At 44.6% G+C, this 24,519-nt stretch overlaps 1 protein-coding gene across 1 annotated transcript in view; it reads left to right on the plus strand.

The window, feature by feature from the left end:
- The first annotated feature begins 1,086 nt into the window (after window positions 1–1,086).
- The window catches only part of LOC119389406 (ventricular zone-expressed PH domain-containing protein homolog 1), a 47,189-nt gene continuing 23,756 nt past the window's right edge, over window positions 1,087–24,519 (plus strand). The window contains exons 1-9 of the mRNA XM_037656637.2: window positions 1,087–1,291; window positions 4,770–5,028; window positions 6,167–6,311; window positions 6,726–6,900; window positions 7,584–7,747; window positions 11,981–12,190; window positions 12,897–13,034; window positions 15,693–15,784; window positions 17,101–17,375. Of these exons, the coding sequence (XP_037512565.1) occupies window positions 4,820–5,028; window positions 6,167–6,311; window positions 6,726–6,900; window positions 7,584–7,747; window positions 11,981–12,190; window positions 12,897–13,034; window positions 15,693–15,784; window positions 17,101–17,375 (1,408 nt within the window). The 5' untranslated portion in view covers window positions 1,087–1,291; window positions 4,770–4,819. The remainder of the gene's footprint in view (window positions 1,292–4,769; window positions 5,029–6,166; window positions 6,312–6,725; window positions 6,901–7,583; window positions 7,748–11,980; window positions 12,191–12,896; window positions 13,035–15,692; window positions 15,785–17,100; window positions 17,376–24,519) is intronic.

Raw genomic sequence — 24,519 nt, forward strand, 5'->3', positions numbered from 1 at the left:
AGTATTGGAACACACCCTGTATATGCTACCTTTAGGTAGCAGAGTTGCGCCAAGGTACGCCATCTTGGGCTCCGAGGTCTTGCGGGAAAGCCGCTCACCACCCGCGCAGGAGCCGCGCTCGCGCGACAGAGTAACAGCGTTGATTTAAACAGCAGATCTTCATGGCGCTTTTATTGCACTCGTCACATTCTAAAACAGTGAACGCAAGCAAATATACAAAAAAGTAGTAATATTGCGTCGTGCGGGTATACAGGCGAGAATTCTCAGTCTTTTCTGCTCACTTTTTTTTAACGCATTCACCATCCTCTAGGTGGCGCCACCGTCCCAGATTGGGCACGTAAGCCCTATTCCGCTAAGCTAAAACACGCTGTCCACAACGAACGTTTGCGGCACGGTAACGACATTCCCTTAACCCCCGCTATCACGCTAGCGCTAAACTAATAAACAACAGCGCCGATGTCAACCGCCCTTGAGCCGCCGGAATCTACGGAGTGTCGGCGTCGTCTGGGAAGTGTTGGCTTCTCCGCAGCGCAAATGAGCCACCTATGACCACGTGACGGCGCTCGGCGAATAGCGTTGCTGGAATCATCGAAGGCAGAGCGAGCGGCGTCCGGAAAACAGTGGCGCAACTCTGCTACCTAAAGGTAGCATATACAGTAACTCTAGGTTTAGGTAGCAGAGTAGCGCATAGGTCCGGCTAGCAACCACAGCTATGCGGTGAAGTCACACTCCATTTTTGCAGGCGACATGCCTACCGCGTCGCCGATAAACATGTCTGACGTGTCGAAGGCCGGCGATAAACATTGGCTGTCGACGACTAGTGTTAATTGAGTGAGCTGCAGCGGCGGCGTCGAGAAATACAAAAATTAGCCCGAGCGTCAGCTTCTCCGCAATGCATGGTTGCTAGCGGCGTTTGGAAAACAGATGCGCAACTCTGCTACCTAAAGGTAGCATATACAGTAACTCTAGGTGAACCGAACGCTTTACCCCACCTACCGTCTCCTGCCACCCGCGCGCAGGAGACGCGGCCTTTTTTTTTTCGCTAGTGGTGACCCAAGATACGAAACTGCGGTGCAACATCAGAGTGAGTCTTATTTTGAGCTAAAACAAAATGAAAACAAATGTGCCACAAGTGCCTTTCGGTGGGTTTAAAAAGTTTTCAACTGAAATGTGCGAATTCGCTTGGCGTTTATCGAGCGTCTAAGGGTCCAACTTTGAACGCCTGGCGCTCGTCTCGACGTTGCGTGCCCGTCTCGGCGTTCTCCTCGACGTTTTCGTCGACGTTCTTGGCGTAAGTCATTGACGTCTGCACACGCAGCTTCTCCTCTTGCACCTGAAAGAAGGCGTCTCTCCCGAGGGAAACTGCCGCGTGCGTTCACGCGCCCTTGATTTGATGCGACAACACCGATGATCATTACTTGCTGCTGCTACGATAGGTGTAGAAACGCGTCGCCTCACTTACCTGTTGCGCGGTGCCATTGTAACGGTGACCTCGGTGCACCCGCTCTCTGCACAACGAGCGTACTACGGTACCGACGAGATTGCCGTAGACATCAGAGAGCGATACTTGTGAATCGTAATCCACTTGTTACATCGACTTCAGGCACACCTGGCACCTCAGAAGGCATGTCACCGAAAGTTTAGTCTAGCGCACGGACTGCATGACGTATATAAATATTATGTTAGTAGGTGACGCCGAATAAGAATGGGTGTTCCGATTTTTATTCGCCCGCCTGTTGTGTAAATTCAGTGAGCTTCGCATTCATTTCACTGCGTGCATTGTTTGGTTCCTCTCTGGTACACTTACGAAAATACACTTCTGTAGTTCTCATAACTTGCTCGGTGTATGGCGGTGTTGTGCTGGCAGTCCACAACAGTGCTGCAAGTTCTGGTGCAGCTGAAGAAATGCGTAAAAATGCACATTCGCCCTTCATTTGACATTTCTTTGAATGTCATAATGTCGCTTTACAGCCACTTGAAGATTTTTAAAAACCTTGCCATCCTTTCTGTACCCTTCTTCTCGTTCTTGTCACATTAGCCGCACTTCTTTCATTCTAAATTTTACCTGGTAGCCCAACGTGAGGCTCTCTTGCAATACAAAACGACAACGCCACCCCTTTAATCAGTTATCATTATGACAGTGTACGGCAGTTTTTGGAGTGTATATGCAATAAATGAATGCTGACATTGCTTGCAGCCTTTCATACAAAACTTGCATTCATAATGCACATTATTTCTGAGGATGTTAGCAAAGTCAGTTTGCCCATGGATACAGTGTTCCAGAACACACCGCGGTCTTGTGTTTAGAAAATTTTTGCCTTACATGCATTCTAGCACCTAGTTTGTTTGACATTTACAAAGCGGCATTCACATGCTTATAGGTCATTATAATTGTACACTGAGGGCTCACAACTCTTATGCAACTTTGGTTAAATTAATATTATATTATAATAGCTTATATTGCAGTCCTTGAGTGGCAGTATCATTAACACATACTTTTTGGAAGCTGTTAATCATAGAGCTTAGTTCTTTTGGAATTTTGTTTTGTTACCTATCTTCTACATTTTTTGCACATTTTATATGGCTGATGTTCTATTCTTTCACAGTGATTATCAGTATAGCATATTTTCTGCTTAGTAATCAGCCTTTTTCACACTACTAAATAGTATCTGCATGAACGTAGCACTTGTGTTGTGTTAAAGTGTTTTGCATTCATTATGTCACACCAACAAGGCCCAACATGAGTATTGGTCAACAGCATGATCAACATTGTATGATATGATCGTATCTGCAAAAACCACATTGTATTGTCTTGTCTGTAGGGCTAAACCACGAAAAGATGGCATGTGCACTCAGTCTTGTAGATAAACAAAGATGATAATGTTTCCTTAACTCACACTGTGCAGAGAACTTACGTCCAGTAGTAGGAAGCATCAAAGACTTAAAAACTCGCCTTCTGAAGTCAAGAAAAAGGAGTGAATAGGCTGTGTTTCTAAACATAACAAATACTGAAGCTATGACAACAGGTGAAGCACAGAGAATAGAAATAACAACATAATAGATGCTGTAGAACACTATGTTTTCCTAGGATCCGGAATAAATGCAAAGAGTAGCTCTACATATGAATTCACTAAAGAATAGTATTAGGAAAGAGACCAATGGGTGGACTTTCAAAGATTGTAAAAGACGAGGATATGGTAAGCAACCCAATGTTTCCTGTGGTAATGTATGGTTGCAAGTTGGGGACCTTGAAGAAATATTAAAGAAAGCAGTTAGATTCTTTTTAGCTATGATACTGGCATATAGTTTGGAGAATCTCGTAAACTGCCAAATGAACATATGTTTCGGTCATAAGAGATCAGCTTTGACATTCCTTCAAATCAAAGGTAATGAAACTTAATCTTTCTTGTTTTGCGAGTTACCAGTTTGAGGGAAGTGAAAATCAATGTAAGATAAACTTGAAGGTACAAGAAAAAGAGGCCACCCATGCAGAAAATGTACATTAGATGGTATTCTTGAGGCCACAGAAAATCATCTAGAGGAACAAAGAAAGAGACAAAAACATAGGGCGTGGACTCGCAACCAACTTTATTCTCAGAAAAACCAACATTTGCAGAGAAAATTTATGCATCACATCACAACAATACCCTAGAAATACAAGCTTAGTTTAATGTTTTTTTCTTTCTTTGCTCTCTTTTGTTTGATTTGCTTCCACCACATATTAGAAAATTTTCCCTCACATGCAGTACTTACAATGCATGTAGTGGAAGCTTGTGTTGATAACAGCCTGTCTTTCCGTCTCTTTCTTTATTTGTTGTGCATCTTATTTACTCATTGTAAAAATCAGCTTGTGTTGCAATAGAGAAAGGAACAATTGATCATTCTGGATGAACAGGATTGTTATTTAACTGGAAATTTATGATTGGTTGCATATAAATACTCTTGCAAAACATAAATTGCTTATATTTCTAGGAAAACAGAAAGTCACATGGTCCCTTATACATTCACCTAAGACAGTTGATTGTATAGATCCCCCCTCCCCTTAAAAGCTCTCTGGTTTGCCAGCACGGCCTCTGAGATCGGCCCACGTTTGACCAAGCGACTATGTCGTGGGATGATGTCGTTGTGTCAAGTCACATTATGTCATCTCCATCATCACATGATGGTAATTTTTTTCATCATTTTGTGTTCCCACCAACGCTGCTGATGGTAATTTTTCGTGTTTGATGAGGCATCTAAGGTTTTCACCTTAACAGAGCAGTAGTGCTTACTACTGCAAAATGTTCATAATGTCTTTGCAGACCTAAAATAAACTTGTGGGATGAACTAGTGTACATCAATTAGTTTTAAAGCTTTTGTGCAACCTTTCTAATTTGCTTTAGAGTTAGGTATGTTTCACAATCACCGCTCTGCCACTGCAGACACAGAAGGTGAATGCCTTGCTTTTTTTTTCAACAGGCTATTATTAATAATGAAGAAAACCGAGCTCACATGTATGTCACAAACTTCCTTTTTTTAGATAATAGAAAGGTCCGCTGTATCTCTCCTTTGCATTTCTTTTTTCCTCACCTCCTCACTTCTTCACCTTTTTAAACGTTGCACAGCTTTTCAGTGGTCCCCCCCCCCCCCCCCCTTTGCAGTGGAATTCCGATATCTACTGCCGGTGAAGTCTTTAGTGAATGCTCTCTCTTTTTACCTTTATGTGGGTGGTTATTCGGTATCGGCATTTTCATGCTATGGTTTCCTGCAGTGTTCATGTTTACTCGCAGCATCCCTGGGTGGATAACGAGTGGAATCCACTTCCAAGCAATGTGCCAGGATGCACGAGCTGCTGGCACAAGTTCTGGAGAACCGAGACCTGTCACGGGCAGGTGACCTGTTCTCTGTGGAGGACCAGAAGATTGTGGGTGACCTGTCGGAGGTGCTGACCAAGATTCGTGACATTGCCAGTGGCTCAGACTTCCTTCACAGTGACAACATCCAAAGTGTGGTTGAGATCTGCATCACCAGGGTCACGTCAGCCATCCGGTAAGACAAACTCGCATGTTGCCAGCACTACAGGCAATAGGTCGTGCTAACTGGTGGCTCCAGAGAATGTGCATAACTTGAGTTCAAAGATGGACACAGACCCTTGCTTCACCCTGTTGGATTCCACAGAATTGATTTGTCATATACATTGTCTATGTACTTCGAGTTGTTGGTTAATTTGCCCTCACTCTGCGGATTGCTAGACTCTCAATGAGCTATGTTGGTAGAGCGACCATCCCAGAAGAGCATTGGCCGCAGGTTTGAACATGGGACCAGTTTGAATTTTAACAGTGAATCTGGTATAGCCAGCCGTAAAATGTCCATGGTCACCAGACAGCTATCATCATCATCACCTGGTATGTGCCACAGAAATTGGGCAAATCTCACTACTCACCACTGGTCCACTAAAAATGAAGAAGGCAACAGCTAACCCAAGAAATGGCTGTGAAATGACGGTGGCAAGCCAGAAAAAGATAAAAAGACGGGAAAACATAGACAGAGAAAGAAAGAGAGGAAAATAAAGTGAATGAAGACATAAAAAGATAGAGAGATAGAAAAACAGAGCAACACAGAAAGAGTAAAAAAGAGAGAAATAAAGAGGAACGAAGAAATAGAGAAAGAAAGGGAAGCAAGGAAATAAAGATGGAAAGAGCAAGATAGAGAGAGAAAGAAAGAAACAGACAAAAGAAACAGAGAGAAAGAAGAAAGATGGAAATAAATAAAGAGAAACCACCCAGCTGCGCTCTTCCTTCAGGCTTGGCACCACTAGTGCAAAGCTGCCATAATTTTTGTTCTTTTTTCATTAAGTGGGACGCTTTTCTTTCTGAGACATCCATATGAATTTCCTTGTAGCTTGGTGCTACAAGCAGGTGGATAGCCATTTTCCATTTCATAGCCCCTTCTCTACCTTGTGGGATTCCAATACTATGAAGGTATTTCCATGTAATAGCATGCGAATTTGTTATAGTAAGGGTCGGTTCAAATATACTGTTTGCTTGAGAATGTAGTAGCTTCAAACTAATTTATTAAGGCCTATCGTTCTAATAGCTTAACGGAGCTTTCCAAAACTTTGTCGCTAGTTAGAAATCACCGATCTTCATTGCGCCAGCATTGTTCATTATTTTCTTCTTGTCTGTAGGGACACTGGGACCATAGAGCAACATGCACATGCTCTGGTTGCACTGTTGGAGTCTTGCTTAAACCACGATCTACGTCCCTCATCAAAAGATGAAGATCCACCACACGCTAAGATTGCTTCCGACATCGTCAGCTGCATTTTTCTGGTATGTTGGCCAGCGATGGCCGGTGCAAAGTTTAATAGCATAATTTGTTGACAGATTTTCAGGGAGGGTGATAACCGCTAGTAGAGGCAGTTGCATACTTAGTTTTACTCCACTGTCTATTGTTTTTCCAAGTTCTTGCAAGTGATTGCCTGTAGTCAATTTTCACATGTTCAAATTGGTAGATATATGAAGGCTCATTTTACCTTTTCTTGTTTTAGCTTCATTTTGTGGCAGAGCATCAGTAGCTCTTGCACAGCTGATAGAGGTTTGTGTCATCTGGAAGAGGCAGAAATTACTCTCTGCTCTAAGCACGCATGAAATGTGCCTCCAGCTTGTGTGGCCTGTGCTTTTTCATCCCATAATAATTGACTCAATATGTGTGAATAATTATCTGCTTCTGTACTGCTTATGCAGAATCATAACAAGAAGTCAGTAATGAAGCTGGCACTTCCTGTGGCTATCAAGTTTCTGCACCGAGGCAACAAAGAACTGAGTCACAACCTTTCCCGCTATCTCTCGCTGGCTGCTGTCAACAATGCAGAGCTTCTGTCCCCGCACGTGCAGCCCATTGTGGACAGTGTTATCAGTGGTACGTGCCTGGTGTACTTTCACATGAAGATTATTCATTCGCTGCCTCGATAAAGCTTATCATAGATGTAGGTCTTATCTTTCTAATGCCTGCTGAACAGCCTGAGTGGTAATATGACATCGGTGAACTAAATAAGTTTTCCATATACTCGAGTAATTTCAGACACTCCACGCTGCTTTTTGCCTCTGCTAATGTCTTTTGTAGATGTGACAGGAGGGATGGGACCAAGTTTAGTTGTGAAAAACTCGCAAGAGCTTGGATTGAAGGAAGACAGTAACTGTTAGTTTAGATGTCAGAACGTCCCGTTCATGTTTCTGGGCACAGTCCCCGCCCATGATTGGAAGCTCATCAGTTCAACCTCCAGGTGTGATCTGAGAGCAAAAGTTTAGACTTGACATCAGCAAATAAATTCTCGCAGTACAGCTGCGTAATGGGGAGTTGTCTCAATGCATTACATTGGTCAAATAGGTGCATATAAGCCGATTTAAGCCTGAGTGATGAGGCAGGCCAAAAGTGGTGTTTCTTTGCAGCCCTGTGGTCTTCAGACTATTACTTTTCGACAGTACATATCCCTGGAAGTGTGCACCTTGTAGCTGAGCATTGCATCCCAGACTAATTTGTGCTCTTCTTGCTATGAGAAAGAGCTGTACTGTGTTTGTTCACCGTGGCAATGTGTGATGCAGGCAACTATGCCCTTGCTCGGGTGCTGCCCTCCATTTATGTTGTGAAGAAGGAGCCCATCCACGACCATCTGATGGCGCTCATTTCGCTGCTGCCCTTGTGTGAGAGCTCTGACAAGCTCAACTTGCTTGCCCTCTTTGAGTTGGTGGCCAAGCACAAGCCCTCTGTGAGTTCATAAACATCTTGTATGCAATGTATGAACCAGCCTACTTATGTCTAGTCTTCTTAGGAACAATGTATCAGCTATGTGGCACGAATTTATACCAATTTCTGGCAAAGTAAAGAAATGCAAGCCTTCTCTGAAATAGTGAAGCTTGAACAGAATGCCGCACACTAACTAGCAAAATCTTCATTATGGTCTGCATAAAGATTGAGTACACACAAATTGGTAAACCATACCGGTGTAATGTGTCTCTTTGCATTGCAAAGTGCCGCAGCCATATCACCTGCTTTTGAGAGCAATAATAAGGTTCAAAAGTACAGAAAATTGTGCAAGTTAGCATTTGGTCATGGTGAATAACTGCAGTGCACTGAAGACGAGAAAAATTATAGACAGAGTGCAACATAGCACTTTTGTCTTTCCATCCTGCATTTTCGCTTTTAGTGCATTGATATTGACTGGGAACATGCTGCAAAATGTGCATCATGTATTAATGCACTTAGGAGAGGAGGAGTTGGGTTGCAAGTTCTTGATTAATCATGGAATGATTTGAACCACAGTGAATATATGCTTGAGCGCTTTATTGCTTGCTTACTATTCACTGCTCTGCTGTGGGTGCAGCATGTCTCTCGGTTTTCACAGTGCTGCACATTTCTAATCATTGTCAGTGCATGTTTATTCTCTAGTCTCTTCATTTGGTCTATGATACTCTGTGTTCAAAGGTGATCTGTGAACTTGTAGTTGTAGCTTCAGTTGGAGGGGTGGCACCTTTTACCACGGTCATGAATAGGATTTTATATAGAAAGACAAAGTTTCAGAAATTATATTTTGCTGCAAAAAGTACTTGAATGCATTCAGCAGAAGCAAAATTAGTGGCATTCGATGATTGCCTTCAACACTTGCTGCTTCCTCCTTTTTTTTTTTTTTTGACAGCTTGCACTGCAGAGGCTATGGCAAAGCAGGGCAGTGTCTTCAATGCTGAACCCTGGAATGTTAAGGTAGCATGTAGCTTAAATTTGGTTATGGATGTTCACATAGATGCCATTACTTCCTGCTTTAGTTCCATACTTCCAATCAGGGTCACATAGCAACAGACAGTCTATAGTTCATGTTTCCTTTTTGTGCCATTGCAGCCAATCACTTTCTTTATGAGCACATAGATCATAGTGAAGTAAAATCCCAGTAAGGGGGCCTTTAAGGTAGTAAGCTGAACTGAACTGAAATGAAATGAATTTTCATGAAAGCACCATAGCTGTCTGCTTTTCTGCTGCATTAACAATTACTCGTAGTCGCTTTAATAGGATGCGAGTTATGGGGAGGCATTATGGGAAACATCCTAGTCGCCTCTACCATCACATCAGCCGTTCATATAAGATGTACCGAGTGTACTCGAGGAAACATTGGTATGTTTCCGTTCTGTTTAAAGGTTTGGTGTTGGTTTGACATTGTTTTAGGAGCTACAGTATTATGAAAACACTGTTAATGAATACATGTAGTACTGACCAACACCACTAGATACGCATGCACATGGCACTATTGTCTGCATCTTTTGGTTACCAGGTGTGATGTTGTTAAACATGTGTACTGCGCGAAAGGAAGTTGTAGAGCGTGACTTGCATTATGTATTGTCGTGTACAGCTTTAGAAGCTTTCCTCCTCAAATGCGGATGCACACAAGTGAGTACAGCATAGACCGCTTATAACGTAATCGCCGGAGTCGCGAATATCCGCACTATAAGCGGTACCGCACTATAACCAAAACAACATTTTTGAAAGGTTGCACGTGTACAAAACATGACCAACAGGCAGGCGCGCGATTCCGACTATCGCGGCATGCGACTGGGGCGTAAGTTTGCATCTGCTTACATTTGAAAATGTTGAACTGTTAGCGTCCGCGGACCTGCGGTGCCGACATAACGAACGCAGAAAAAATGCGCCGTCACGGGAAGTCGCCGCGGTAACACACTGCGCGTCCGCGATGTCGAAAACGGTGGCGACCACAAACCACCACTCGAGTGTTTCACACGCACGCCCGCGTTTTCGTAAAAGATGTAAGTCACCCCTTCTAAATGCAACAATTGCAAAATGTTTCATTGACTCGGCACCAAACCGCAACTTCTGTAGTCCGCGACCGCCGACATGGCAGCTAGCGCTCGTTAGGCCTAGCGTGCGCGTTGCAACTTGGCATGCCACCGCGAGAAGCTTGCCCTAGGCAACACGGAGATCGGGAGTAGAAGAGATCGCACTCGCGAGCTAAACCGAGGGCATCACGCGTGAAACAAAGTTTCGGTTCGCGATCGGGAGAACAGCCGCGGCAACTATCCCGAAAAAGTCTCTCAAGCTTGTAAGTCCGCCTGTTGGTGGCAAAGGCGAAAGCTCAATCGCGTCTCAAAGCATTGTTACTTGCGGGGGAATCGAGGTTGCACGCGCGATATCTGCGCTCTACGACGAAGCAACGATGAAGCGCGCATGTCAAGCGGCCGAAGGGGGCAAAGGCTTCTCCGTCGGCCGCGCAACCGCTCCCTCTCCTCACACCACGCACCTGCGCCGGGCCGCTGTCCCCCACAGCCATCCCTTTTTTTTTTCTCCCCCCGCTCCTTGTTCCATCTTCAGCGTCCACCCTTGCATCTGCACCTTGCTCCCACAATTTGCAATTGGGTCTATAGACAGCTGGGAAAATGTGCAGAAATCATTGAAAAGTCCGAAGGGAACGAGCCAGCGTAAAAAAAAGTGAGAGGAACGAACGTTTTTTCTCTTGCTTAGCCCGAACACCAACTAACACACGCAGACTGATTAATAGCGAGAAGCCCTGCTGAATAGCGAGAATGGATGGAAAAGTCAAAGGTCGCTCTTCGCGTAATGGATGAGGGAAGAAAAAGCACGAGCTGAGCGTGCCGAGCGTTGGCGATGTTGCTGGATGGAGGCGCATATTCGTCACAATGCCTTTAATTTAATGTAAAAAAATTGGGGGACGCTTAAGCTTCGCCTTTAAGAGCTGAACGCGATAGCGATATTCTGTTCCTACTGCGCAGTTCGAACACTACGAGGGTTTAACAGAATGCGCCCACTAAGGCGTGTGCCTTATGTAATGGGTAGCGTGCTTTAAACCGGGAGCAATTATGCGCGAGAAACTTCTTCGAAGTTGCGATGCACCCACTACGTGGTCTTAAGGGAATACGCGCACTAATGTGTGCGCCTTTTGTAATGGGTGGCTATCTTTAAACCACGAAGTCGTTCGGATATCGACATGGTGTGACGCCCTATGGCAATGTACACTTGTACCACGCAATACTACTGCGATATTACATCTCGTACTGTGACACCTGTATATAGGACGCATATTTTTGGGAAGCATGAAAGTTACTTTCAGTGCAGCTCCAAGCAGAGGCGTGGCTGTGTGGTAGAACACCTGCTTGCCACGCAGACGGCCTGGGTTCGATTCTCACTCGGACCCAACATTTTTATTATTTATTTTATTTGCAGCTTTTTCGATTTTTCGGTCACGGACATGATGATGATTTTTCGCTCACAACCAACGGCCCCGACGCCGACAGCGCAATTTCTGCGATACGAGCTCTTTAACGCTATCGCGTTAATATTAGAAGACCTTGATAAAACTTTGATAACCTGAAGGCGGACGTCCTAGTCAACGCTCTTCACACACTTGCAACTGACTTCGAAGGGCCCCTTTGCTGACAGAGTTTGCTCCCTGACGCCGCAAACATGGTTAGCGGCGTAAAGATCACTGCCGTGAAGAAGACTGCTTTTATTTTAAATAACTTTCTACGTATTCAGTTCCGCGGAATCGACACAATCACGCGCTCTGCTCGTTCCGCAATACCATTGCTCTGCTCCCACAGAGCGGCGTTCGCAGCATGCCGCGACGGGATCACGCGCGCGGCCGCTACTCGCGGCACTGACTGTCCTAGCGCCGCAGCGCCACCATACCAGCTGTCGAGGCCTATAGCCGGTACTGCACTGTAAGCGGTTACGTTATAAGTGGTCTGAGCTGTACCAATGGTCATGCACTCTGGACTGACATCAGGAGCCACAGCTGGTGACCCCGCCTTCGAAGAATATTGCCAAGTGCATGAGCAAGACTATTTCTTAAGTCACAAAGGCGATCAGCTGCCATGCTGTAGTCATCTGTGTGGGGCTTCTCCTGACTTCTTGAGTAGTACCTGACCGTAGTTGTATGCTGCTAAACTAATGCATAACTTGGTCATGCTTTTTACTCCAGTTGCTGGAGAGCAATGTGCCCCAGCTGAGCAGTTGCCTAGGCAGTCCGACCACGACGGGCTCTGTGCTGAAGATCTTCCAAGAGCTGGCAGCAGCTAAGCCCCAGCTGTTTGCCGAGTACTTGCCCAAGATGAAGGCAGTGGCTCTTGCTCAACCAGTCCATCTCACCTTGGTGGCACACATCATGGCTACTGTGGGACGGCTGAGTGCAGTCAGTGTTCTTTTCTTTTACATGGCACCACTCATTTTTAATTATCCCATTTCATTGCATGGCATAGGCAGCTAGAAGCCTCAAGTTGATCTTGTAATTGTTTTCAAGTTTGTACAGTTGACCAATGGTAATTCATAAGAACATTCCTTTTTTGTAGAGATCCGTTTGGTTCTCTGCTCAGCTCAGTATGGCTTTAGGTGTTTTGCTATAGCAAAGCAATTAGTTTAAACAGCCCATGATTTAACCTTACTCGTTGATAACCGGTTTCGAATAGATACAGTTATCTAGGTTTTGTAAGGGCATTTAGGAAAATTTCTCATTCTAAACTGGCACTCAAACTATTAGAAGCGTTCAAAAACAGACAACTTTGTCATTAGGTGCATGCATATGTTGCATCTCATAAGCAGTATGTGGTTTTCTAATGAATATTCCTCAAGCAACTGCCTGTCAGTGTGGACTCGGGTGTCGCCAAAGTCTCAGTGCTGTGTCCTATTCTTCCTCCTTTTTATAAATGATATTTTGGCTGACTGCAGTTTTAAAATAATATTATGTGCTGACCACTGTGTGGCATATACATGTAAACTGTCACATTCCTAAAAGGCGACCTGCAATGTGGTAGGCATATTATATGAGACAACAAGGCTATCTCTGAGAACCGTTCGCAGCTGATGTACTCAACTGGGTCACATGTTTTTTTCCAATGCAGGAGCGTGCCCAGGAGTGCTTGGAGTTTCTGGTCAGCCAGCTGTCCAAAGGGGACCACAACACACAGTTGGCACTGCTGCGAGAAGCCAAGCACCTTGGAGATGCCTTCCCTGCATTGCTTGCCCCTTGCTTACCACAGGTACCGGTTGAGCTGTCTTATACTCTCACCAATTGTAAGCACAGCTACAGCACAACTATGCCATGAAGTGCATCATGAATTCAGTAATTTTAATGGCAAGTCATAGCTAGTTGTTTTTAAAGGGACGGACAACTGTCCAGATTATGTGTCATGAGACTTAAGTTTTATGATTTGTAGTGACAGAATTGAGCATTCCTTTTGCAATTTGAATAGGATTTGTATTTTTAAATTGCATTTGAAAGTCACAAAAACCGGCACGTCGCATTGCCTGGCGCAAAACCCTTGGTGCTGCATGAATGAGTAGTTTGGGTTGCTGTACGTAGTCTGCTGTTGTTTAGGCGCTCCACAATTCGTGCTCGAAATTGCAGTCTGTACATTATTAGTAGAGCTGTGCGAATAGCAAAATTTTGGGTGCGAAGCGAATTCGAATAATAAAGATTGAGTGCGAATCGAATCGAATAATTTCGAATAATTTTCGAATATTTCTCAAATATTTTTCGAGTAATTCGAAGTGAAATTACAGAAAAAGTTGCAGAGAATCCCTAAGTATGTTCTTGTGAGATAGCAATGTGAAAGTGTTTCTTTTCGCTAGGTTGATGAAGCACTGGTGGGGTCATATTTCATAGTTGTCTTTCTTATCAAGAGTGAGGCAATGTAGAGGCCGAATTGTATTTATGTACATGATTTGGTGCAACCAAAGTGTTGCCGACAACACTTTACACACGATGGGCAAAGATGCCATTTCCTCAGCCTCGCATCCTCTTTCATCTTCTGTGGAAGCCCAATTAATGTGGTGGACAAGGGTGTGCTCCCTTCAAGTCCGAAGTTCCAAATCTGCCTCGTAGACATCGATATATAAGAACATCTGAAATCTTGGATGCTAAAAAGCTTCGGCTTCCGATTTTTCGGACTTCCTGCCCAAATTTCAGGTCCAAAACAGCATTAATTGAGCCCCCACCTCTGCCACATCTTTCATCTCCATACTGGAACCAGCGTTTTCTTGAGTTGATACATTTGCGACCGTAGCAGAGCTTGAAAGGCAGCTTTGCCGCAATACCGGGGTGTGATGAGGTGAAGCAAATTGAAAAGCTAGGGACAATTCAATCGGACGTTAACTGTGTCTTGGCAAAGTTCAACCGTAACCAAGCTTGAAAGGCAACTTTGCCGCAATACCGGGGTGTGATGAGGTGAAGCATATTAAAAATCTAGGGAGCACTTCCAATCGGACGTTGACTGTGTCTTGGCAAAGTTCGACTGTGACGGAGCTTGAAAGGCAGCTCTGCCGCTACACCGAGGTGTGGTGAGGTGAAGCATATTGAAAATCTAGGGACCACTTTCAAGTGGACTTTGTGTCTTGGCAAAGTTCGACCGTAACGGAGCTTGAAAGGCAGCTTTGCCGCAATACGAGAGTGTAATGAGGTGAAGCATATTAAAAATCTGAAGGGGTCACTTTCAATCGGACGTTGACTCTATTTGTTTTTGGGAAGTTCGAATAGTTCGAATAGTAAAATTCCAGTGCGAATCGAATCGAATAGCAAACACTATTCGAAAAATATTCGAAATTTCGAATATTCGCACACCCCTAATTATTAGGCATCCCCACTTTATTCTATGCCTATTATATGAGTTGAAAAGAGGTAATGCTGAAAAGAGGCCCTGCCTTTGCGGCAACTAGTTGAACCATGTCGAGCTGTGGCACATGTGCGTGGCATTCATGGATGCCCAGCAAATCACAGCACACGAACACGAACTGCTATGGTGCTCACCTGCCACTATTAGCAGCATGTGTTGTGTGTACAACATTCGTCAGTATTGCAGATATAAAAATTCGGATAACAAATGTTTCACAGCTTTTGCCTCGTCACCACTCCTTGATTGGACACTCTGACTGGCAAGCTTTCTGTTGCACTAAAGAAAACAGGTGCCATAAATACTGATTGTCAGTTCCTGTAAGATGGACAGTTTCAATGCTCTTTTTCTTTGGCTAAATTGGCTATAGATCTGCAGCATATAATTATCGAAGCAAGCTTGGCAAAACTGCAGGGCGATTACTTGTCTTTTTCTTTTTAACAACCCATAAGCTTATTAAATAGCACATAAGCAGCTGAGATGGGCTCCTTGTGGTTATGAGATAGGGCATAAATCATCATCATCATCATTCTCAGCCTGTTTTAGTCCCTCTCCCCATTATCTCCAGTTTACCCTATCCTGTGAGACCTGATTACATTTCATCCCTGCGAACTCCCTAATTTTGTTACTCCATCTAACTCTGCCTTTCCCCACTAAACACCTGAGCACAGCTCCAAGATTTGGCTGCCACCTGACCTTGGAGGTCGTGACCATGCACTATGCAGATTTAAACGTCTCACGTTCACCCTGTATAATGTCAAAGGGGACCTGCAATACTGCTGGTGGGTTGTTTTTGTATTTTGCAACTGTTAGCGCTGAATGTTGAAAGAAATGTGTGGAATACAAGATACGTAGGTGCACAAGTGTATGTGGTGCCGATAAATAAGTAAATAATTAAAGTATAGCAATCCAGCAGTGTCCATGTTGACCTGTTGTCCTTGTCTAGCTTTGCGCCTTTTATAATCGCTCAGCAGTCAAGCAATCGCTGAAAAGAGTTCATGAGCTGAGTGTCTCTTCTACTCTTTTCAGATCTGCAGTCAGCTACCGGAGCCCGTGGCCTCATCCACAATTCGCTTTTATCTGCACCAGCTAAAAGCAGACGCAGCCACAGCAGCCCACAGGTTGTCTTCTACATCACTTTGCTGAATCTCCTGTGGCACTGTACTTAATCTACTATTAGCATTTAATTAATTAGCATAAATAAAATCAAGACAGTACTATAAATGCTCTACCTGCATAGATATTTCTTAGGGATAGGCGAATATTCGGGCTTTTCGAATATTCGAACGAATATTACAGTATTCGAATTCGCTTCGATACGAATTTAGATTATTCGGAATTTCGAAGTATTTGAAATGAACGAATATATGTATACATTTTACCGCACATAACCCCCTGTAAAGTGGTTTCACTGCAGCGTCTGATTGCTGTGCCGTGAAACAACCCATCTAGGGGAAATCTGCACTGCCGCGAAGCCACACTTCAAGGTTAAATGTACATATGTTTTTTTTTTTTAAAAGTTTAAAAGCGTGTTAAAAGCTTATATGCGCTAAGTATAGTAATTTTTAAATTGCAACGTCCACTTATAACTTGCACCCGACTGCTTTTCAAAGCATGATACTATTCAAGACTGCTTCATTTCAAACCAAAAAAGTGACATTCACTCATACCTAGCTCCAATCCTTAAAAATATTGTGCAGGGGTCATGACAAAAAGGCTCATTTTTCTTAATCATATGCGGTAAATACTATTCGAACTATTCGATTCGAAATTATTCAACCAAACCACTATTCGCTTCGGATTCGCTTCGAACCTCAAATTCACTATTCGCCCATCCCTAATATTTCTGGGGGAGACCAGGCCCATTTGTGCACTCTTGAAAGGCGCACTGAACAGAAGCAAAAAATCAGTTTTGATTCCATCGGCACTCCATCAAGTAACAAAAGCAAATAAATAAATGTACTTCTATTTACTAGCGAGCGCCTGTTTAATTAGGTTAGGTAGTTTTTAAATTTATTTGACAGGAAAGTATGCTGTGCCTGCACTTCATTTATTTTTTGTCAAGCATTGTGTCAATCGAGAAAGCAGCGCACACGGAGTAATTTGACAAACAATTATGCATATATACACACTACTGCATTTCTCTTGGCATTGAAGAGTTTGTGCTGTGGTTTGTGAAGTCTCTTACAGTCAAGGAACAAAGGTCACAGTACATTGCAGTATTTGTTTGCCTGTTACATAGTAAGCAATGAGTTAACATGCGAGCTGCATTTGAATCGTTCTGCTGAACAGAACCTGTACACGTAGCTGATAAGGACATAAGAGTAACAGCCAAAATGTAATTAAGCTAGCGCATTTTTCAGCTGGGTTTTGCTGAAAGAGGTCGCATTTGTACTTTTGCTGAAGTGAGTGGTGTATGTGATGCCACACTTTTCAGAGCACAAGTCGTAAACCGGACAGGAGGCGTCACGATTGTCAAAGTCGGTGGCAGTAGGCACGACCTTTCATCCAGCCGGGGTGCCACCATGCCGGCAGTAGCGACCGGGCGTACGCCAGTGGGCAGTGCTGCTGCCAGTCAGGCTTCGAGGGCAGCTGGCCTGCTGGGCTCTTCGTCACAGGAGGCCAGTGCCCGTTCCCTGGGCCACCTGGGTTCGGGTCAGCTGGCCCACCGGAGTATGACCCGCTTGCCCTCAGCAAACCACATGCACCACGGTGGGAGCCCTGTCTTGCTGGTTTTCTTTTCCTTACAGCATGTATTTTTTTAAGCAGTCTTCTGGCGAGCCAAAGGTTTCTAGAGGCATCATTTCTCGGTTCCACCAGTGCTTGTACGGTACAACTTCACTCTCCCGTGTCACGCGTATCAAACCTAGCGATAGGCATGTGATTTCTTAGAACCACAGCTTTTACACTCGAACCCACTTATAACGATCCCAGATATAACGATCTATCGGTTATAACAACCATATTTCGGTGCACTTACGATTTTCCTATTCTACCCATTGAAATTGCGTCCACATATAGCAAACATTTTTCAAAGCTTCCTACTTTTACAACTTAGCTTGTGTGAATATTCGAACGAATATTACAGTATTCGAATTCGCTTTGACACGAATTTAAATTCTAGGAAATTTCGAAGTATTCGAAATGAACGAGTAGACATATATATATAAACCGCATGTAACCCCCTGTTAAGGTGGTTTCACTACAGCAGAGGGGTGCTATACCGTGAATACCCCTATCCAGGGGACATCCGCACAACCATGAAGCCACACTTCAAGGTTAAATGAACATGCAGTAAAACCTCTTTAATTCAAAGTCACTGGGACTGTGAAAAATCTTCTAATTAAGTGGGTTTTCGAATTAACCAAACATGCAAAAAGCGGGATGCCAGGAACTTTGAATTACTGGAAGTAATCAGAGGTGGTCGTTTGCTGTGCCTGCTAGTTTATGGCTCCAAGGGTTATGTTTTCCAGCAATGCTTTGTCCCAATTTTGCCGCTGAACCAGGGAAACGGCGGGCCTCGCTGCTGCCAGCGCAAGAAAAAAAAGAAAAGGAACAAAAAATTGGCCGCGTATCTGCGTGCTTCGCTGCAAATGTCGTGGAAAGATGATAGAGGAGGCGCTGCGTGAGATATGGATGCCATCTGGCAATATGTTGGGAAACATGAGCTTGTGCAGAACCCAGAGCCACTGCCAGGTGGCAGCACCATATCGTTGGCAGAGGGCTTTTTTGTGCACAGCGTTGCATTTTCAGCACAGCCTAAGAAACGGTAAGGTCTTGAGAATTACGTATGATCCGGGAAAACGTACGATCCGAATCGAGTAAAAATTGAGGCTGACAAGCCCATATTGAGGTGCAAGTGCAAAAAAACATTTATTTCTAAAAAAAAACATGGAGGGACTCTTTGATTTTCGAACTCCTGGCATATCACTAGTGACTGGCAGCCAGAGGTCAGCTAGCTAGTTCCGGTCCTGACCGGAAATAACGTCGTGGTCACGTGCGTTGAAATCCTGAGTCAACCCGAATATTGCAAAATCGAACTCTGGGACAACCAGTGTAAACTTAAAGAAACGCTACCGCCGTGTCAGCAGATGAAACTTTGCACCGCATGAGCGTCGGTTCTTTCTGCGTTGCTGCTTGGAAATATGGGGCTAGGTGTGCCGAAGAGCGGAAGTGATATTCTCGAGCATACGCATTTGAGATACGATCACGTATGCTCGCAAGATCACGCGCGACTCGCCCCATCCTTGAAGAAAACTGCCGCCCCGAACAAGCTCAACTCTTCGCAGTGCACATAACAATCGCGGTACAACACGATATGCGAAATCTCGCGAAAGTGTATAAGCGTCCCCGAAAGCGACAGCTGTTCGCGGCTATCGCATACTACGTCGCACACTCGCGCTGATCAGTTTGCGTTCTGTCTTAATTGAGACATGCGCTGGTATGTTCGCCGTCACTCGTAGTCGCACCATCTCGCACGGCGGAACGGGCTTTAAAAGATAACGCCCGGCGTAATGGCAACCGAAGGTGAAGTCCCCAAGCGCCCGCATTGCGATCTGTCGAGTCCTCAAAAAGATGGCGGCGAGCACGTATCGTCTCGTTCTGGCGTCTGATAACCAGAAACTTTCCAGATATCTTCCAGAACAAATTTTTTCTAGCAGCTTCTGACGACAGGCTCAGGAGATTAACAGAAGGGATTAACAGATTAACCGGAGATTAACATACACGTGTTCATGATCACTAAACAACACAAAAGTTCTCGGCAAAGTTAAGAACTAAAAGAACAGTGGAATAAAAAACAGAACATAACACTAGGGCACATATTAAAAAACACAATTTTTATACTGACGAAAGTGCAGAAGTGCTTCTGATATATGCGCACGATATTGCACAAAATGATCATAACTAACAAAATTTAACATTCACTGCAATGCAAAAACAATGAAAGCAGTTGAAATACCTAAAAATATAATAATAATGTAAAGATCATTTTAAAGATGTCAAAATGAACTCCACATATACAGTAAAAGCTCGTTAATTCGACACCCGTTAATGCGGACAATTCGGACGGCTCTATTGGTCCCAGCCAAAGTGCATGTTAATCTATGGGACCAAACCTTCATTAATTCGTCAGAATTGGGCTCCACACCGCTTAATTTGGACAAATGCTGACGGCTGCCGCTACACAAAAGTGTGGTAAAGCAGCGCTGGCACCACTGGAGTGAAACCGAAACCTGAGTGACATCTCCATCGTCATCAACTAGTGGGGGCGATCGCACCATCACCGAACGTTGGCGTCTTCTTTCTTTGCTCCACTGCACCTCCAATGCCATTTTCCCTTGTGTTGTGTCGCCACCGTCTCTTCTTGCGGAGTTCTTTTTTTTTTTTTTTTTTTCCGTTGTGACCGTGTTTGCATGTGAGGCCCGAGCATGCGGCAGTAGCTGACGATGACATCGACGAGGTGTCAGCCGAGTCCACTGATGATGACTGCCCGACCTTCGATGCTGTCCTTCCCACAGATATGACGCTTCAGGGCTACATCGCGATTGATGATTGTGTCACCACGACTGGTCTCCTGCCCGATTAAGAAATTATTAATGATGTCGCCACCTCATTGCACCTCACGGTTAGTCTCGGAGGTGCTTTTGATACTAGAGGACGTTTGCCTGAGCACTTTCGACAGTTTGCGTGCTGTTGGCCATTTGGAAGAGTTAAGAAAAATTGTAATGTCAGCCGGAATCTGCGCGAAAACGCAGACGACCGTTACAAAATACTTTAGCAAATAAAGGTATGCTTCTCCAACTTGATTTTAATGTTGTTTTTTCTGTTCATTCATTAATTCGGCATTCATTTAATTCGGACATTTTTTTCCGGTCCTGTGAAATCCGAATTAACGAGATTTTACTGTAACACAACTAATATTGGCCGCACTTTATTGACTACATTTCCAAAAACGTTGATTTTCGTATAACTCGTGATGATAAACACGGAGAAAATGAACAGATGATATCGAAGAATTCATGGCATCTCTTTTTGAAATGCCCCGATTCTGCAATTCTTCAGCTTTTCTCTGGGCACACTGATCAGGTGTGTGGCCTTCTGCAATACTTTAAAAACGCTTCCATACTGAAGAAATGTGACAAGTTCCAATCAGATAAAGAGCGCCGTCGACTCGTACAAAAGGGAACTCGTTTGTTCATCTGAGAGCAGTACAAGTTTTCATACATTTACCTAGAGCCTCAGAAACGTGGTTATAGACGATGGCAAGTAATTAACCGTAGACAAATGCAAAGCACACACTCAAGCACCCGGTTCTGTGAGAATTGTGAACCTGTAACGATAGTTACGTCGCATGGGCTTCATGTCCGCTTCTTGTTCGTATAACGATGTAAACGCAGCATCGTGCCCTTTTCAAATCAGTCATTTTTGAAAACATTAACTGTAGCCCCACTGCAGAGAAAAGCTACTCGGTATGGACGTGAATTCAAATTGACACAATGAAAACTGCGACTCAAAGGGCGCGCTCACCTGTCGTTCTTTTGGGGGCCGGCACATATATTCTGGGACTTGTTCTGTAAGTATTCGAGCAACAGAGCACGATGCACAAACTGTGTGAGTCGTAAAACATCGCATCGCACAAGCACACAGCGAGCAAGTGCCATGAAACGGACGAACGAGGGCGGCTAGCGCATGCCTTAGCAACGCCAGACACAAAACTTTCTAACAGATTTCAAAGTCAGCGGCGCCAGCAAGGCGGCGCAAAGTGCGCCTCCCGGAGGAGAGGGAGTTGATCCCGCCAGAGAGGGGGTTGAAGAGAGTTGGGAGAAAAAAGACAGAACGCAGATTTTAACTCTGATCCCAGTTCATAGATGGCGCCCCAATTTCCTCTACCGGTCACGTGGGTTTCTTTCACTGGCCTGCGGATGTTACGAGAAGATGCGTCATGCTGCCCGCGTGTCACCACATTGTTGCAGTGAAGCACATCTACTTTTCCGCAGGTGCACATTTCAACTGATCACAAGACCGCTTTTTCTTTTATTGCGATAGCAATTATATGGACACTCTCGGCTGATTTTTGCCGTCGCCGTCGCCGTCATGCGCCGGATATGTATATGTATGTGTATAAATTAAAAAAGCACAACGAAAAATAAAGCAGAAGAAAAAAATTCCGAAGTGCCCGACCGCGAATTCGAACCAGCAACCCCTCGCTCCCCAGCGCGCTGCGTTAAACAACTCAGCCACACGCCATGTATGCGCCGGCGAAATAATGGCGAGCTATTTATATACACCATATAGTGCTGCTGGTAAGCAAATCTCGGAGGAGCGTCAGCATGTTTTCTATCACACAACCTTTCAATTTCAAAACTGCCCTTGAGACGCACACGACAAAGTGGCTTTTTCTGTACCCACTCGTGGTGTGGAAGGGAAAAAAAAAACGAAGAACACCGGGCACACCTTACATCAGACGCCCCCGTGTGGAAGGAGACGCAGGGGGTCACCCCACGTGCTGCACTTTAAAAGAAGAAGAAATATCTAAGACCGTCTGATTCTCCATTGTCAACACCTGCAGCGCGTTGTTCAAGCACATAGCCGTAACAACTGTGGCAGTTGTTAGTTCAGGCATGCCCTGCCTGTGCGTTCTTTTAGGGTGTCCTTCTTTGTGCTTCAGCGACACTGCAAGTATCGAGCTGCTTCTGGTTATTCTTGTGACATTTTAATTTCTTGTTGTCGCATTCATTGCTTCGCTCGTGCGGCAAAACCCTAACTTTTTTTTTTTTTCGCTGGCAGCAGCGAGGCTGGGATGCTTCACTTGTCACTCATTAGTATCGCTACATTGCATTGCCTTGTGGCTCCTAAGGGTCATTGTTTCTGCGGATTTGCGGCTAAATCGGGATCGGGAATTAGCACATGGCACCCAAAGTTTTCTAATGTACCAAGCCGGTACTGACCGCTGCTTCAAATTATACACTCAAATTTACATTGCAAAATACGGGGCCGCAGAAATCTGTCGAATTATGCCGGATTTTGAAATAACCGAGTTCGAATTAATGAGGTTTCACTGTATTACCCTCACATCGATTCATCATTCTTTAAGTTTAAAAGCTTGTTATATTGGCTTATATGCTCTGAGTATAGTAAATTTTAAAACATAACGTATTTTACAGGTTATCACTTGCATTCTACCGAAAGTCAAATCCTGCTACTATGTACTCAAAGTTGCTTCCACTTCACTTTGAACCAAAAAGAATGGCATATGCCTTGTTTCAACTTTTAAAATATTGTGCAGGTTAGTTTGGTCATGACAAATATGCTCATTTTTCTTTATAATGTGCGATATATACTATTCGAATTCACTTCGAAATTATCCTACCAAATCACTATTCACTTCGAATTCACTTCGAACCTGAAATTTACTATTCGCACAAGCCTATTTACAACAAACACTTCAGACACGGTCGCGGTAAAAATGTAGCATATACGAAGCGCAATAAAGTTAAAGCAGGCCTTCTAAAGCATGACAGAGGCGCGTGCCTCGCTCCAGTTAACACGTGACGAAGATACCCTAGATCGGCACGGAGCACTGCACGCTAATTTCGGACGCTGCGAGCGAGGTCGCTCACTTTCGTGGCATTTCTTCAGTGGCAGAATGGCAGTGACGAATAAAAAAAAAAAAGAAAGAAATAAGAGGCAACATAGAGCCTTGTGGTCAGCTTTCGCCAACGACCTTTTCTGGCGCCATTCTCTGCAGCTACGACCGCCTACGATGAACTTATGCCTTGGAACGCAAGAAGCCATAAAAGCGATTACTGCAATAACTCTTCGGCGCTTAAAAGTTCACTGTGTCGACGCCGCAATGTGCTGCAAAATTTCTTTAGTCTTTTCAGTAACGGCAGAGACCGGCCTATCATTGATTACGACTTCCGCACGATTGCGGTGATGCCTTCACGGATAAGCATCAGAAGAGAGTGAAGGCGATGTGGCGGCCGGCAATTAACTTGCCATTATGACTTATCGCCGACAACCTTATCATAATCATCTGCAGCTATCGTCTCGGCTGCACGTGTGGCATACACTGTTCGGATTGACGGCGGTACAAGCAGTACAAGCGCGCAATGCTGCCGTTCACAAGATCGCCGCCGCCACGCCGTGCGTGATAAAGTGTGCGTCGCTTCGTAGAAACAAAAGTAGCTCGCTGATGTTGAGCGGCACGGGCACCGAGAAACATCGATGCACTTACAGTGAGCGTATACTGCATGTTTTATTAGGCGACAAGCCAAGCGCGCCGCGCCTGTTGTGCAGGACCGTCAGAGCATCACGGAGACGTAGAGTGCGCGTTGCTTGCAAAATTTGTCTTCACCACATTGAACGAACAGGCTACTTGCTGCACCCATGCACAGTCGGAAGTGAAGCAGGCACAAAGAGCGCACAAATGTGCGTAATACAGCAAGCTGGCCGGCAATGATGGTGTGAGCCGAGTAGGCGACGCGCTGCACGCAACTAACCAGGAAGGATCGGCTCCACATCAGGGTACCGCGGTTCAGTGAAACGGTGTTCGCTCACTGCAAAGGCGGTTTAATTCACTCGTGCACGCAGCAAGCATCGCTTCACAACACGAAAAGGCCTACCGTATATTGCCGATTATAAGTCTACGTTTTTTTTTTTTTTATAAAATGACCTTCCAAAGTTCGGGGGTCGACCTATAATCGGAGTCGACCTATACACGGAATCGTAAAGTCGACTTATCTGTGGGGTCCAACGAAAGGTCGTCGTCCTCAGATTTTCTGCTATTCGACGCATCAATAACATCAGCCGCAGAGGCAGCGGAGTCGCGGCAACAGCTACCTCCCAACGCGTG

This window comes from Rhipicephalus sanguineus, chromosome 4 (genome assembly GCF_013339695.2).
Source record: "Rhipicephalus sanguineus isolate Rsan-2018 chromosome 4, BIME_Rsan_1.4, whole genome shotgun sequence".
NCBI lineage: Eukaryota > Metazoa > Arthropoda > Arachnida > Ixodida > Ixodidae > Rhipicephalus > Rhipicephalus sanguineus.